Source organism: Hylaeus volcanicus, chromosome 3 (genome assembly GCF_026283585.1).
Source record: "Hylaeus volcanicus isolate JK05 chromosome 3, UHH_iyHylVolc1.0_haploid, whole genome shotgun sequence".
NCBI classification, from domain to species: Eukaryota; Metazoa; Arthropoda; class Insecta; order Hymenoptera; family Colletidae; genus Hylaeus; species Hylaeus volcanicus.
The window spans coordinates 321827-337644 of NC_071978.1; the positions used below are offsets into that span (position 1 = coordinate 321827).

At 37.4% G+C, this 15818-nt stretch overlaps 2 protein-coding genes across 2 annotated transcripts in view; both read right to left on the minus strand.

The window, feature by feature from the left end:
* Positions 1 to 7480, minus strand: part of LOC128873933 (thyrotroph embryonic factor) — an 83190-nt gene extending 75710 nt beyond the window's left edge. The window contains exon 1 of the mRNA XM_054117983.1: positions 6988 to 7480. Coding sequence (XP_053973958.1) covers positions 6988 to 7075 — 88 coding nt within the window. The 5' untranslated portion in view covers positions 7076 to 7480. The remainder of the gene's footprint in view (positions 1 to 6987) is intronic.
* The window catches only part of LOC128873931 (uncharacterized), an 18747-nt gene continuing 9486 nt past the window's right edge, over positions 6558 to 15818 (minus strand). Inside the window, exons 3-5 of the mRNA XM_054117977.1 lie at positions 11448 to 11582; positions 10107 to 10558; positions 6558 to 9792 (exon numbers count right to left, since the gene is read on the minus strand). Coding sequence (XP_053973952.1) covers positions 9000 to 9792; positions 10107 to 10558; positions 11448 to 11582 — 1380 coding nt within the window. The 3' untranslated portion in view covers positions 6558 to 8999. The remainder of the gene's footprint in view (positions 9793 to 10106; positions 10559 to 11447; positions 11583 to 15818) is intronic.

Consider the following 15818-nt stretch of genomic DNA (forward strand, 5'->3'; position numbering starts at 1 on the left):
CTAAATACAGAATATTTCAGCATCATAGGACAATTGCATGCAATTTTTTCAATCTTTTATACGCATATACAAGGCCATTTTCGAAGGAAATTATTTAGAGGGTCTCTATCGCTTTCGAAAACGCAAGAAAAAAGGGCCTAGCAAGGTAAGCATAGGCAAATGGCACCCACGCCAATTCTTGGTATTATTGCTTGGTAAACGATGTACCTCGTCTGAAACATTATTCTGTAAAATTTCAGATCGCTAACCTCTCGCATAAGGATAATATGAGCGTCCAAAGGTAATTAAGACTGTTTACCCACATATTACCCTTGGACGAGAGGGTAGCGACCTGAAATTTGTTTTAAGCCAGAGAACTGCACTTTTCTGCAGTTCACCTGTATAATGAATAAAGTTAAATTTTGAAAAAATTCTTTCAAACACGATCAAATCGCGGCGTCACAGACATCGTAATCTCATAACTTTCGTCTCCCAGCTGGATATTCACCGTCCATTTGGATCACCCAAGGATTCGAATACATATACGAGAAGAGGAAAATTTGACAGTTAGTCCCATTCTAATAGTCGTCCGTTTTAAACCCGTGGCAGTTGGTCGACGACGACGGCCCTGCTCACGGCCTTGTTGGCTAATGATAGTCTTGCTAATAATGCGTTCGCATACGCACACGTGTAGTTGTAACGCGTGACTATTTCACCTAGGCAGCTTCGTGGATAGACGAGCGTCGTCAAAATCAGAAGCATTCGATAACAATATTAACAATGTAAGCACAGTGTAGAGAACTAGAAACAGGTTTACGCGTTAACCAATCGCTACGATATTCAAATTTCGACGGTCTCTGTACATACTCTGTATAACGGAGTATTCCGTGAGATGGTGAAACTTTCTAAAACGTTTGAAAATATTGTTCTTTCAATAACTGATAAAATTTTTTTCTCGTTGAAATATTGCAAGAAGAAAAATATTCAGTAGTTAGAGGAGAGTTTGAGGAACTTTGAACACATCAACATTCACACTTAAATTAGCGCAAATATGTGCATATGCTAAGCTTGATGTAACATAGATCCTTATTACATTTTCAGTGATAGATATAGTACTATACTGAAAGATTGGTATAAAAATAAATACCTCTGTTGGCTGAAAGAGCAAATTTTAACATACATATGACGTCTATTCAGGTGTGTAACAACGTGTAAAGACGTTCTTTCAAACTGAAAAAAAATTACCGTTATGTAAAAAAAATAATGAGGACATAATCGTAAGCATGGAGGTCATAATGAAAATGCAAAGATAAAACCTTACATTCGAAATAATTTCCGACCGAGTTACAGTATATTACAGAAGACTATTTAACTCGACTTGGCTCATTAAAAGGTCAACGAATGATTAGAAATATAGTGGCATGGAACCGTGACATGGAAGCCATATTTTGAGGCATCGTGTAAAGGCTTCGGGTCGTCGCACACTTGTACGATTCGTCGTATTACAGCAGTCATATTCTCGGTCACTGCTTCAACAAACATTGTTAATAACTAATCTAACTATTGTCAGAAATTAATTTTTAGTTATATTCCAGCTAACAGATGTAACGATATAGAAAAATTTCTCACAACTACTGCGTTCGGTGAATACTTATTCTGAACCGTGATTCTTATTAATATTTAATCGACGACTCATTGTTACTATATATTAAACTAGGAAATCCGTATTTTCTGAAATTTTCTAACTCACTGTAGCTCTGCGCCTTAACAAAGCAATGTATAAATAAGTGACGGTAAACTAGAAATTAAGAACAAGTTATTGACAACTTATCGCTCCTCGCGGAGCCTCGTTTTTATTTCAAATCGGTACATCACCGTCGCTATCTTATCGGCGGTGTCCCTTTTACATGATTGTAAATACGCGCTCGGGAAACGTCCACGAGCTTCTCTACTGGAACCGTAAATTATTTAAATCCGCGTAACGATGACTAAGCAACTCACGAACAGATAAAGCTTGCCTCGGCGTAACTTACTATTCGTTACCATGCATCGAAGATGCTAACAAATAGTAGAAAGTAGCCATTGGTAGCCAGCGTCTCTGTTGCATGCTGCTTACATACCTGTTCTGCACTTGCCGTGCTCCAGTACGTTGAACTTTTCGTGCAATTTCATTAATAACCATTCCGTCACTTGAAATATATATAGTTTATTGTTTTCAAAGAAATAAACGAAAGGCTGCGATGGAAGATTTTGTATAGACTCTAGAATAAAGCTAGAATAAAATGAATAAAATTGATAAAAATGCTATTGGAAATGGATACACGTTGTGATAGCAAGTAAAGTAAAGTAAAGTAAAGGATGTCCAGGATGTTCCAAAGACTCTGTAGCTGGTCCCCAGCTTCGCAACGACACACTTTCGATCCACTTGTCACACGACCGACAGCGAACAATTAAGAAAGGTCCGGCGATGGCTCGCGAGGTAGACACGGTAGCAATTGGCGAACGGGTTCGAATCAATAAAGTGGAGGCTCGTCGACGAGGAAACGTCGACGGAAAAGCGAGAGTGCGGAAAAGGCGGCTTGTTGATCGTATTCAAGATCGGAAGACGCATGGGGGATGAGCGTTCGGTCGCGCGACGAGGTCAGAAGCGAGGAAAGAGAAGGCAGAGCGGTTGTCGTTTTCGCCGCAAACCTGAAAATATCCATGTCGACCGGTATGTTGAAACCTGGCATAAGCTCTGGCCGGTTGCCAGAAGAACTCGGTTGGAGGCCATCGGCAGGCCAGAGGCGAGCGGCCTCGTCGCTCCGAACCTCCGATCGACCTCACAAAAAACAGTCCATAGACCGCCACGCTCAACTTGAACACCGCTCAAATGACATTTCTCGGAGGAGGGGATATACTCCCTAGCAAAGAGATAGTACGTTTCTTCATTTTCCCAAATATAATCAGGTAATAGGTCTGGGTTAGGTCAATCAGAAATTAATTTTCTGGCTTCACATTCAATCATTTATAATTGTAGCTTAAGTCAAATGTTTAAAGTAACAAGTTCATCAAACCAAGTTTAACCAAATATTTATTTGTCATTTTGTTAGGTTCCATTACCAACCTTCCAACTTCTCGGAATTTGATGATTATACAAAGTTCAGTAACCTCTAAATATGCTTGTTGTTGTTCGTCTAACAGATTGCGAGTAAGCTTGACAATTATCAGGCGTAGAAATTAATTCTAAAAAGTCTAAAAATTGTTCATTTTATAGTTGTTTAAACATATGTACTGCTAACTTTTATTCTATGTATTAGGTTGTTTCAACAACTTGATATATAACACTAAATTCCCGATTAAGATTAGAAAGAGTAAATCGGGAACGGTTATTTGATCGCAAAGCGGTAACTCGAGCTTGGAAATATCGATAACGATAGTAAATCCCGATTTTCATCTTATCGAAATAAACATGTGTATTCATTTTAAATACGCAGTTAAAAACGACGAAAAACAAATTCAATCCTATTATACCTATAATACCAATAATATGTCTGAGCAAACTAATACTACTTTTTAATTTTTATAACTTAAAGTATTATACTGAAAACCATTCAATTATTTATGAATAGACTGCGGATATTTATGAATTTATAGGAAAATGAAATGTGCAACAAAGTAAAAAATGGCACATAATATGTGAGAATACAGAAAAAACATGAGAGTAAAGTTCATATTATAATATTTTCAGAGTAAAATCAATTTCTACATAGGTTCAATTTTTGTAGACACGTTTGCAAAGATTTTATTTCGCGTAAAGATCCACAGTCTACTTTTATATGTATAAATCACTCGGTGCTATTAGAAGAATTTCAATCTACAAATTAACGGTGAAACAACTCAGTGTATAATAATTATACCGGAGAACAAACTCGTTACATACTCTACACTCTACAGTTTGTGAAGAAAATGTCTGGGCATAACCGTTCGATGTCACCTTACAATGATATCTATTTCGTCACGAACGACGTATGAAACTGGTTGTAAAGTTGAATGGGAAGTAAGCCATTACGTTGAGTCAGGGAACTGTCCTTAATTTTCCATCTCTACGTTCCAAATTATTAATGTAACATTACTTTGATCATAATTAACGCTGACCAAATTTCCAATTTCTCTTTTTTACCTATTACGCGTTATTAATCGCGTGTATCTTTATGTACTAAAGATAATAATTATCATTGATACCTGCGGTTTAGAAAATTATATTAAAAACGCAGATAGTTAGCGCAGGCATTATTATTTTCAATAATATACGTTTCGATCTACGATTCAGGTTTTCTTTGGTGTAGAAAATTACAACTGAAATAGAACAACACCAAGAGCTGACTAAAAATTATGAATATTCTTAGACAAGCATATACAGTGGTAAACAAAAGTATCGACACAGACTTAAATTATTTGTAACTTCCTCTATAAATCCTCTATAAGGTTGAAAGTTTAAATATATCGTATGCCAAGGTGATTAAATAGGTATACGATAAAGAAAAATAGCGGTAAACACATGAAGGCCGATTTTCAGCAACATTGATAATGACAGGCGGCGATAAGTGATGTTGGAAACCTCGTCGTTATCGATGCAATAACAGATAAATATATATAAGTACATTCAAATATTCTATTAACGTTAAGAATACGAGTGCTCGAGATCAAGTCATTAATCTAAACTTTTCCATCTTTTGTTTCATTTGTTATCCTTTTGTACGTTTGGGGTTATTTTACTACCTGTATTTGTATTTGTATTTGTATTTATTTTGCCACTGTGAATATATGTTGCAAATAAGGAGGTATATGTATAGGCACGTGTGGCGTTCGAAACATTGCCACTATTTATGCGATAACAAATATAAATACAAATACATATGCAAATATTCAAATATAATTCGAAGCTGATTGGGGAAAGATTAGGGCTAGTCAACGATTTTTATCTTTAACCTACTTCGAAAAGGAGGAGGTTACTCGATTCGATATTTGTTTTTTTTTGTTTTAGTAAGAAATGATAATCCAGTAAAATGAGTGGTAATACTTTTAGCGTTCTTATGTTTTTTCATATATTATCCTAAATGACAATGCTAGCACCAGCTGCTTGTGTATTTCATTTATTTTTCACTTACTAATACACAAATTTGAAACGAGCAAACGACGTAATTGCGTCGAGCACAATTACCTTTAGTGGATACGAACCTTGTTCCACAGATAAAACAGCTCGATAAGAAAGTCAAATTATTATTCTTCGAGACGACGAGGACGGACTTTGGATCGTGATTGACATTCTATAAAGAATACGATTTATATCGAAATAACGGAAGAACTTGATTAACAATGTACGAAACGAAGATACTTGGCTCGTTGATGTTTAAATTGATCATTAGGAAACCGTGACAAATGGATAATTATCCGAGCCCAATGAGCTTGTAATTCCATTTACGATGCCGACGTAAAAATGGCCAACATTGTTTAAGACAAAAATAGGCAAAATTCTTATCTAAATAACAATTTCAATAAAAGATGGATAGAAACTATACTTGGAATTGTCGAATAAAATATTAAGAATTAACTGTTTAGTCGAATAAATGAATGATTGATAATCGAATTATTCGTCATCTTTCATTCGGATAAAATCTTGCCTATCTTTGAATTCAGACAGCAGATCGTTAAAATATATGTATACGTAGATTAAATAAATGCTACGCAAGGAACATTTTATTTCACTTCCCCTTATTATGTCTCTTCTCCCATTCAGTTTTCTTGATAAACGAAAAAACACGCACAGTGACGGAGATAAGTATTGGCAGACAGCGATTCTCGGAATGAGAGTAATCGTAGAAAAAAAATCACCACTAACATTTCATTTTTGTTACAAATTTATTATCCCGTAATCAAATACAAACAGAAATCAAACAAACTTTGATGTATTCAATGATAAAATAATAATAATAGTAATAATACAAGTATGTTTTATGAGAAGTTTCAAGTCTAACATGTATTAGCACACTGCATTAAATAATAGTTTAAAATAATGAAAAGAAGTCATTCATTAGTCACATTACCACTTTTCCTAAATATTTTCCAGAAAAAAAAAAGAAAGAAAAACGCGCAAATCAATTATTTTGTTCACTTTAGATATTTCGTAAAGTCGATGAAAACAATCGAAAGAGAGATACGAAAAACCACTTGTTTCAAGTATTCGAGAAAAAAATTATAACGACGGAAGTGATTGTATAAATAATCTGTCTTCGATAAACACGTAAATCGCTTCGGCACAAAATTGCCAATTTCCAGTACAAGTCCATCACATGGCATTAATAGCGCTCGTTCCATGGTCAAATCGGAAAGGTTAGTACACCGCTTCGTGAAGCAGCCGTATCGAGCCGAACTGAACCGAGCACGTAGATGCAAGTTGAGTAAGTGAAAGTGAGGTTAGGTTGGTAACATCACGTGGTGCACCACGGGGTCCAAACGAGGTTAATCGGGAGACCGAAGACCGAGCGCCGGCGCAACCAATCATCAACACAAATGCGTCCTTACTACTCTATCTTTCATTATTTTTCTTTTTCTTTTTCTTTTTCTTTTTCAAATAACATTTATGCATTCTTTCGATAGACATCATAGTTCATTCGCTTTTCCCTGCTCAAGCCACAACGTCGACCGAACGACGGGAAAAATGCCATCGTCACTGGCGATAATACACCCGTCCGTCCAAAGAAAATATCGAATGACCACGATCAAAGTCAACGCAAACACGTCCGACGAAGGAAAAAAAAAAAAGAACACGTTTTCGTATTGGTTCGATCGGCCGCCAGTCAGCGCTGAAGTAGAATTTGCGCGAATTTTGAAGAAAAGCAGGAATGGGTGTTCGGGAATACGATAGAGTGAGAGGAGAGGGGGGAAGTGTATCGAGCCCGCGTCAAGAAGAGCATTCTAAAGATACTCGTGCGTTTGTTAAGTAGAGAGAAACGTATCGATGCTTACCAATCAGTGGAAAGATACTAGGTTGATCGAGCAACGACTTGAGACTGTTTTCAACGAGGATGGGAGATGAACGGTCCTTGTCACTCATTTCACGCACTGCGCCACGAAGTCGCACGTTCCGAGGTACTACACACGCACACACTCTGTTCGTACACGGCACACCGCACGGGAGAACGAGCGAGAAATGTATAGATAGACTTTATATATGCGTGACAACGCGACACTGCGAGTGTATACGAGAATACGAACAGGCACACACGCGGTATAACGTGTAATAACAGCGTGAACGATGATGGGAACGATGTGCCTCCCGTGGGACACGATTGAATGACGTTCTTCCAGACCGGCAGAGAGAAAAGGCGCCCGCACCCGAACCTCTCACCTCGTCACGCTGTTTCTGCTATCACCCGAGACGGTCGCGGCCCGTTCGAACACTCTGGCCACGTTAAAATAAACGCGGAGCGCCTACCCTGTGCACGGTGCTCTTGAAAATCAATCTAAAAGTGGCTCGGCTGGTGGCGCAATCTCCTGGCTGCCCACTGGACCGACTTGCGACAAGTGGACGATGCCTGCCGTACTGATAACGAATACTGTCTTTGCTTTTGGCTTATCGTCTTGCGCGCGCATCGGTTTAACCTCCAAATCCCCCCTGCCCCGCTACGCCGCGTTAGACGGTGTGACTTCTTGACCACGATTAGCGATGGGACCATGGACCTGAAAGACGGTGCAAAGAGTAGTATATCACGAACAAAACGAACGGAACCCAAATTGTAGGGGGAAATGACCTCTAGGATAACCTTCGGCCATCTTACTTTGGTCAACTAGTGACCGACTAAAACTGGTGCCATGTGTTTGGTGCGCGGCAAAATTTAAATACTGGAACATTGTACGACTGGTGCTAAAGTTTACAGCGCTCTTGTATGCGCGGCGAGTAAATCAAGTACCGGTACACTCGCTTCTCTTTAAATATCTTTCGATATTAAATCGACAATTATTCATTGAATTATGGTAGTTGGAATGTAAAATGGTATTTTTATCCAGAGAAAAGTAGAAATTTAGATTTTGAACTATTTCACGACAAACTTGGACGGCTTTCTGAGAGATGGCGCCACATTTTCAATGCACTAATCGACAATTATTAGTTGAATTATAGTAGTTAGAATATGCAGAAAAAAGTAAAAAATGTGAAAATATGTAATTCAATGATGTATCATTGAACCATTCATTATTTAAGGCTGGGTGCTTACCATAATCTATTGATATGATCGAGTAAAAAAAAAAAAATGCTTTTTTATTCTTCTTTATGTACAAATTTATTAAACATAAAGCAGATTACAATTCATGATAAATTAATTATAGCATATCAATACCTCCAAATACACATTGAACTCAAACATTGAATTAACTTTGAACACCTATTTGAAATATTTGTGAGGAATGCAAGAACACAAAAAGGTATTTTACTGAAAATCATATCTACATGTTAATTGTCACCTTATGAGAAAAAACATTTTCAAATATAACGTGAATATATTAGTAAAGTGCTTATTTTTGGAATTAGCATAATTTGACTGTATTTATAATTCTTGCAAATGTAAATGTTTAATACAAACTTTACCAAATATTTTGCTTCAGCTAACAAGAATCATGTATTTGGCTTCTAACGCATATGATATTCGCTGTACTCGAGTGCACATCAAATTCCGAATAATGTTTTGCAGAAAATTTTATCCTATGTAGCGTATCAATTTGTTTACAAAATTCTTATCAAAGTACGAAAAGCGGAAGACCTTACAAGTCATGCATTAGTTACATTACCACTTTTTAAAAATATTTATACAAAAAACAAATAGAATGCATAATTTGAAAAAATATTTACAGAAAATTACACTTTACGATTAAGTAAACGCGCTCGTCATTCGGTCCATTCATTCTTTAAGGTATCAATCTGTCAAATACATTTGCTTAAGCTATTTTTGTTTTGAAATCATTTTACATAGTCATGCAATCCTTCAAACCCAAACACTCAGAGATTCAGCTGTTGTCTGCGAAGTGGAGAAGCTATTTCGATGATGTTTGAAGAGAGCTTTAATTTCAGCTGGAGTCGAAGACCATCTACGATGTCTTGTTTTTTCTAAAGGTACTTCAGGCAAGCCAATCTCTGTGTGACAACCTCTAATGGGTGAAATTGGTAGAGCACTAGGTAATCCAATTTCTTGAAATGAACACATAGAAGAGAACCCGCTTTCATCCTCCACGCTGCTAACGCTGGCAGCTGGCTTCGACTTCAAACATCTATCCTTTGGTTTCTTTTCAACTTTCCTGGTACACTTATTTGGTGTAGAAGTTGGCGTAAACATGAATGCACAATCGTGTTGTGGCAGCGAAACGTTAAAAAAATTATTGTTTGGAAGACCATCTTCTTCTTCGGTAGTTTTACTGCTTCCTGAATTGAGAGAGGTTGCATCGATGGATCTTCTAACACCCGGGAGAAGATTCTGTAAATTTCTATCAACTTCCACGCCATTCAATGACTTTAAGAAGCAAATTCTGCTTTCGTTGTCTGTACTGCTTGATTTGTTTCCATGATCACTGCCAAGGTGTCTGGTATAACCATTACCCTCTTGTGATGTTGTAGAGGTTACAAAATTACCATTTTGTAGCGAGAGTGAAACTTCATTGTGGTGATTGTTGTGGCGGTGATGGTCTATCGGTGATGGAGAGGATTCATTATTTTCTAGCGATGAGATTCTGGCCAGATCAGGCTCTCTCATTGCTAATAATGACTGAACAGTTCTCATTAGCCTGTAACAATTAATTTACAAAATTAATACCTTAAAATATTATTTGTCCTCTAGAGATAAAAAAAAGTTTTAGAGGTCTATGATACATTAACCAAACATTCTGTTTTGTGTAATAACATTTTTGGTGCAAACAAGTCCCTGAAGAAGTTTATATTATTTTTATTATTATTATATTATAGTTATATTATCTTTTTTTTCCCATTCAATTTGTCCAATTATGAAAATCAAATAGCCGGACTAACACCGCCGGTGATGAATCCTGGCGTTAATTTCCATCGGTATACGAATAGAAAATTCAAGCTAGTATTCCCATACCTGAATGCTTCTTGGGAGAGTTTCTCTGGTGGTACATCGTTCGGATCAATCTCCACTTGTTTGGGTCTTCTGTAAACGACACCTTCGTACGTCTTATTCGTTTCCTGAGATTTATTACGCGGTGGCGTGCAATGCACCGGATCGTTCCTACGCAGAACGGACCAAGTAAATTCGCGGAAGCCTGTGTTGCATGGCGAAATCTGGGTGACGGATTTCGCCCTGGTGAAACGCGAAGAATCCGAAGAGGAAGACGAGGACACCGAAACGCCATTATTCGGCGAAGAATCTCCGTGCACAGCGTGGACACTTCGACTTCGAGGAACTCGTGAAGTCGAACCTTTATCCTTATGATTACTCTTCTCGTGAAGAATATCCAAGCTTTTACGGGCTCGATCCAAGAAGCGCACCACTTGCTCCATCAGGGAACGATACATGTGTCTGTTTGCCTCTATCTGGAATTTTAACGAAAAGAAAAATTATTAAATAGGAGTAATATAAGAAATGGATAAATAAGTCTCAAGTTACAACATGCGAAAATATAATTAAACAAATCGTTTTTAAAGATTTCTAGAGTACGCGCGTACTTTACTCCGAGTTAACAGACCTCAATCTGAACCGGATCTCATTCCACTTGATATTAGTCACATTGAAAAAGTAGTTTACTCTAAAGATAGTGAAAGTATCGTGCAGTTAAGAGAAGAAGTCGTAGAGCCCTTGGACCGAGTGAAGTGTCAGAACAGAACACATTAAGTTCTAGCGTCTCCTTCTGATCGGCCAAGCGGCTATCCATATCGTGTGTTGCAATGGGGAGGTCACTCCCAGTAGTATTTGAATCGATAAACCTAAATTCAAAGTATGTCGCCTAAAATATGTTTTAAACGCTTGTATTTATAAGTGCAACAACCGTTGTGTCTAAAAAGCTTTCTTAAAAATGAATTAGCTCTAAATTAATACTTGTTACGCAAGAATGTTATTTTGCACATAATTTTCTTATCGAACACGCCATAAGTTTATTTGTTATTATTATGCTCGAATATGAGATAAAAAATGTTGTATTACAATACAAGTAAAAGTTTTGCAACGACTTTTCCTACAATTCCAATTAGTTTTGCTTGGAGATACGACCCGTGCGAATACACTTGTCCCTCTCTGTACTTAATTCAACTAAAAGTGATAATGTCACGAGTAGACGGCGATAAAGCGTTATCTCGAGAGTTTTCGGCGTGGAGTGACCAGGATTAAATAATCGGAACAAGGTAATCTGGTCGAGGGCATTGCCAGGTTTCCCCTTGTAAGTCAAGTACATGCGTCAACGATCGTTATACGCGATTACATACAAACCTGTTTCAGTTGCCACTGCAAAGTTTCAATCTGCGTCTGAAGGAAAACACTGTCGATTACTTGTACGTGAGGCGTTTGGTTCGACGTCAAGGCGGTCTGCAATTTTCGGTTCTCTTCTATTAGCGACTGGCATTGCTGTAACATAGCGATAAAACTGGTTAACGATAAGCGATACTTGTTCGAGGAACTATGAACCTCGTTCATAGTTGATTCGTAGATTGTATAGCGTGAAATAAGTATGGTTTAGCTGAACGTTAAGGGGCGAAATAGGTTTAAGCTCGAAGATTTCGAAAAGAATAGTTGCAAGCTCGAAACGAAGGATACGAAGAAGAAGGATTACTATATGGTGCCGGAATCGCTGATTAACAAGGAAGAATTGGTAAAATAAATTCATTACCGATCAATAATATTTAAAGTCACCTATTTATTTTTCAGAAAAATGTGTTCATACGTTAAAATTACTATTGAAATATAATACTATTAAAAACTGTTGTCTCGATTATGAATACAATTTTTATTATAAACAAACAAATGGACGAAGCCAAACAAAATAACCTGTGTCTAAGTGATACTTTTGGTTTGTTAAAGTTTATAATTTAAAGTTGATCGCGAAGAAGGCTAACAACGTCAGTGTTTAAGTTAATGAACTGTTTAATCGGTCGTTGCTCTTGATACCGACATTTTCCTTTATTTAAGAACGTGCCAGAAATAAAACAAACTTCGTTTCTTCAATTTTCAATATTCTTCAATTTCAATATTAGAAAAAAAGAAAAATATTCTGACATCCGAACAACTTTCCTAAACGCAATAATCATTTTTAAGGAGGAAAGAAGCGCGATGTATGCACGCGTTAATACAAGGTTTCACCTTGTGTAGGAGATTTTCACACGGTAGAGTGAACACAAAACCAACGTTACCAGAGCGTACACTTATTTTATTGTACAACAAACACCGCTTTTCCAATAGCGATGTGTATTACTTAAAACAGCACTCTGTTTCAGCGAGTAACATTTTCATCGAACAGTCGCATTTGACATTGCAATGTTTTACATTGTTTATTATACGCTGTAGCAAATTGGAAAGACTCGATAAAAAGAAATCAAAAGAGGATGCTGAATAGAAACTATGTACATATTAGAGGAAATCTATTAGGGTAGGATGGGTTAGTTGTGGACGCTAAAGGAAGTTTTTAAATAAATCCAAATTGTTGGTAGTAAATAGTTGTTCTTCCACTATTAAATGTTGATTATTCATCTATTCGATACCGTTAATGAGTAATTCGATAGTTATCATTTTTTGAAAATAATTTTTGGTTAAGATTGGTCTTTTTAACGAGAATGCTATGAATTTCTGAAAAAAAATTTGCTCTCTTGAAAAAGATTTTGAATCTTGTAGTAGACACCTAAAACTAATGCCATGAATTTTTCCAGAATTTGTCCAAGTTTAAATAGCCAAAAACATGAGAAAACACCAAAACCCCACAAACTGTTGACTGTTACGGGTCCGATAGTTTTATTTCCATTAAACATTCATCGAAGCTACACAACGAATTTCAACGATTCCAGTCACGAAGCTATTATCGAACAAACAATTATACATCGAACCGTTATACGAGTTACTAATCGAACCTTTCTTAAGAGCGTAGGAATCAACAATGCACACCTTTGATCGGGGCTCCCCCCTCGCAATGAACATTAGCATTTTTCCTTTTTCTTTTCGGTGTTCGTCGTAAAGACGGGCATAAAGAACTCCGAAGAAACACGAGGTTTCTGACATTTCCATACAATGGCGGGAAAAATACGGTACGAGTTGCGAGATATCCGGCGATGGGCTATGGTTGATAACGAAGTCAGGACGGGAGATGTTGAAAGAATCGTGCGTTCATCGTTCGAATCGGTCTCCGCGTTCGCCTCTATCATCGTTATTAAAGAGCTATTCTAGTTTAGAACTTTCGAAATATAATGGTCATATTTAAACATATCTTAACAAACAAAAGTGAGTATAGTAAATTCAGTACTGATTCTATATAATTACGTTTTCCTTTGTATTTAAATATTATATTTAAATCTCGAAAAGAAAATGTTTGAATTTTGACCCTAACAATGGATGCTCCTTAACAGTTGATACTTATTCTTGAAATTCAATTCCACGATAATGAAAATTCAGTGCGACGATTACTCGACAATTAGGGTGATTGTATGAATAAATAATCGGTTGAGACGCGCTATCATTTTATCCGTGCGCTGTAAAATACGGCCCGTCATTGAAACAATTATAAACGGTACCGTGTGCGTACGTTGACGACGATCATTTGTACAAAGAGCCAACCAGTGTGTACAAGTAGAAACGAAGGAATACTGAATAATTCAGGCAGTGACCGTAGCGAGTGACGTCATGATAGTATTCAGCCTGTGGACGGTTCAAGCTGAGCGACCATGCGGAACCCCATCCGCTTGGGACCCCACTAAAAATTTCAGCTTTCCGTACAAATTCCCTTTTGCGGCTCGATACTGCAAGAAACCCGTGGAGGTCAGCGCGAACAAACCATACACAAAACCTCGAATCGTTACTTAAGGGATTACGTCACCTTTGTCACGGAAAAGAACCGCTTATTTCGTTATAAAATACACCGTTGAAAATTTTCTGCTAAATTCCAAATGCTCCATCGTCCACCGTTCACCAATATTTTTGCGTTAATTTAAGGTAGTCGTTTCGAGATAGTCAAGTTCCAAAGTATAATTGGAAACTTTTGTAAAATTACAATCTTACTGCTTTCGCACACGTTTCACTACATTCGTAATACTAGAGAAATGATTTGTTTATACAAATGCTATTTCTCGCTTTCTTTTAAGCGTGGTTTAATTGCGTTTTCATTGAAATTGAACAAAATTTACGTGAAAATCTGTGTGTTCTATAAGAGTCTATATTAAAATCACAAAATCTTGATGTCGTTTTTCATGAAATTTGGCTGGTCAATGTAAATCGAAATAGGCTCGTATGATTAATATCTAATCAAAGAACAATGAAACCAAGTTTTGGTAAGATCCTTCATTAAATAAATCGACGAAACAATTACCTAAATTTGAATGAACGTAAAGTATTCAGAGCGCCTCTGGTGGCGCCAACGTTAACCAAAGCCATGAAAAACTCGCTGGGCGCGTTAAAAGACGCAGGTGCATATCCGGTGGATGAAATCGGGAACATGATACGATAAACGAAATATGTAACGGAATGAAGTTATAAAAGAAGAAGACCAAAGAGGAGGGGAGACAAATACATTAAGGGGTGATTCCAAAATGGCGCACCGGCGCCGAATTTATTTTTGGTGCATTCCATTGAAACGAACAGAGAGGTCCAGGCGAGCTAACGCGCAGACGATGTTTCGCTAGGAAGATCCCGTGGCTCGTCTTGTTGGAATACTGAAATTATTCTCTACCCCACCGTTCCCCTCTTTCTGTCATTTTCTTCTCTTCACACTCGCTATGCTCTCTTTCCGTTTCCGCTTCTGTTGCTTATTCGAAGCCATCGTCGCAATGTTTTTTCTCGATAAACGGACAACCGTTTCACGCGCGTTCGCGATTTTATCCGCGGCCAATTATCAACTTGTCTGCGCTATAATTGTTTTCTTAGTTTATTCTCGGTCGACTCTGTTATCATTTTTAACCGAGTTCGAAAGAGGAGGAGATTCTTAATTCACGAATAACGCTGCAAATTCAAACATCGAGGCCTATAAGCATCGCAACACAGTGATGCTAGAGTTTGACAAAATGAACGTCACGTACATTGGAACAAACACCGATGACCAGTAATATTCAGCGATGAGAAGAAATTCAATTGAGATGATTCAGATGGTTTATAAAACAACAAAATGACGATTAAATATTTCTACTTAAATTAGAATTACAAATAATAGAATATAGAATTAATTTCAGAATTAATTTCTAAATCTAATATATTCAAAGTATAAATGTTTAAAATTGAAAATTGAGAAAGTTATTTGTTAAACGGTACAGTACTGGACACATGCTCGCCAGAACGCTTTATTTAATGGAAAGTCTGAACACTCAAATTAACGTGAACGCGTACGTGCCACGCAAACGCAACAAATCTTATTCGTTGAGCATCGTATCGTCGAATTCACACATTAGAATAACACTCGCGTAAAATGTAATTTCCGCGCACAATAAGATGTAGCGAGAGAACACCGTTCCAGAAAGAGAGAGGGGAGTACACTCGCGAAAGAGAGCGCACTGCTGTTCAGACGCAAAACCCGTGAGAGAAAGAGAGAGGGGAGTACACTCGCGAAAGAGAGCGCACTGCTGTTGAGACGCAAAACCCGAGAGAGAAAGAGAGAGGGGAGTACACTCGCGA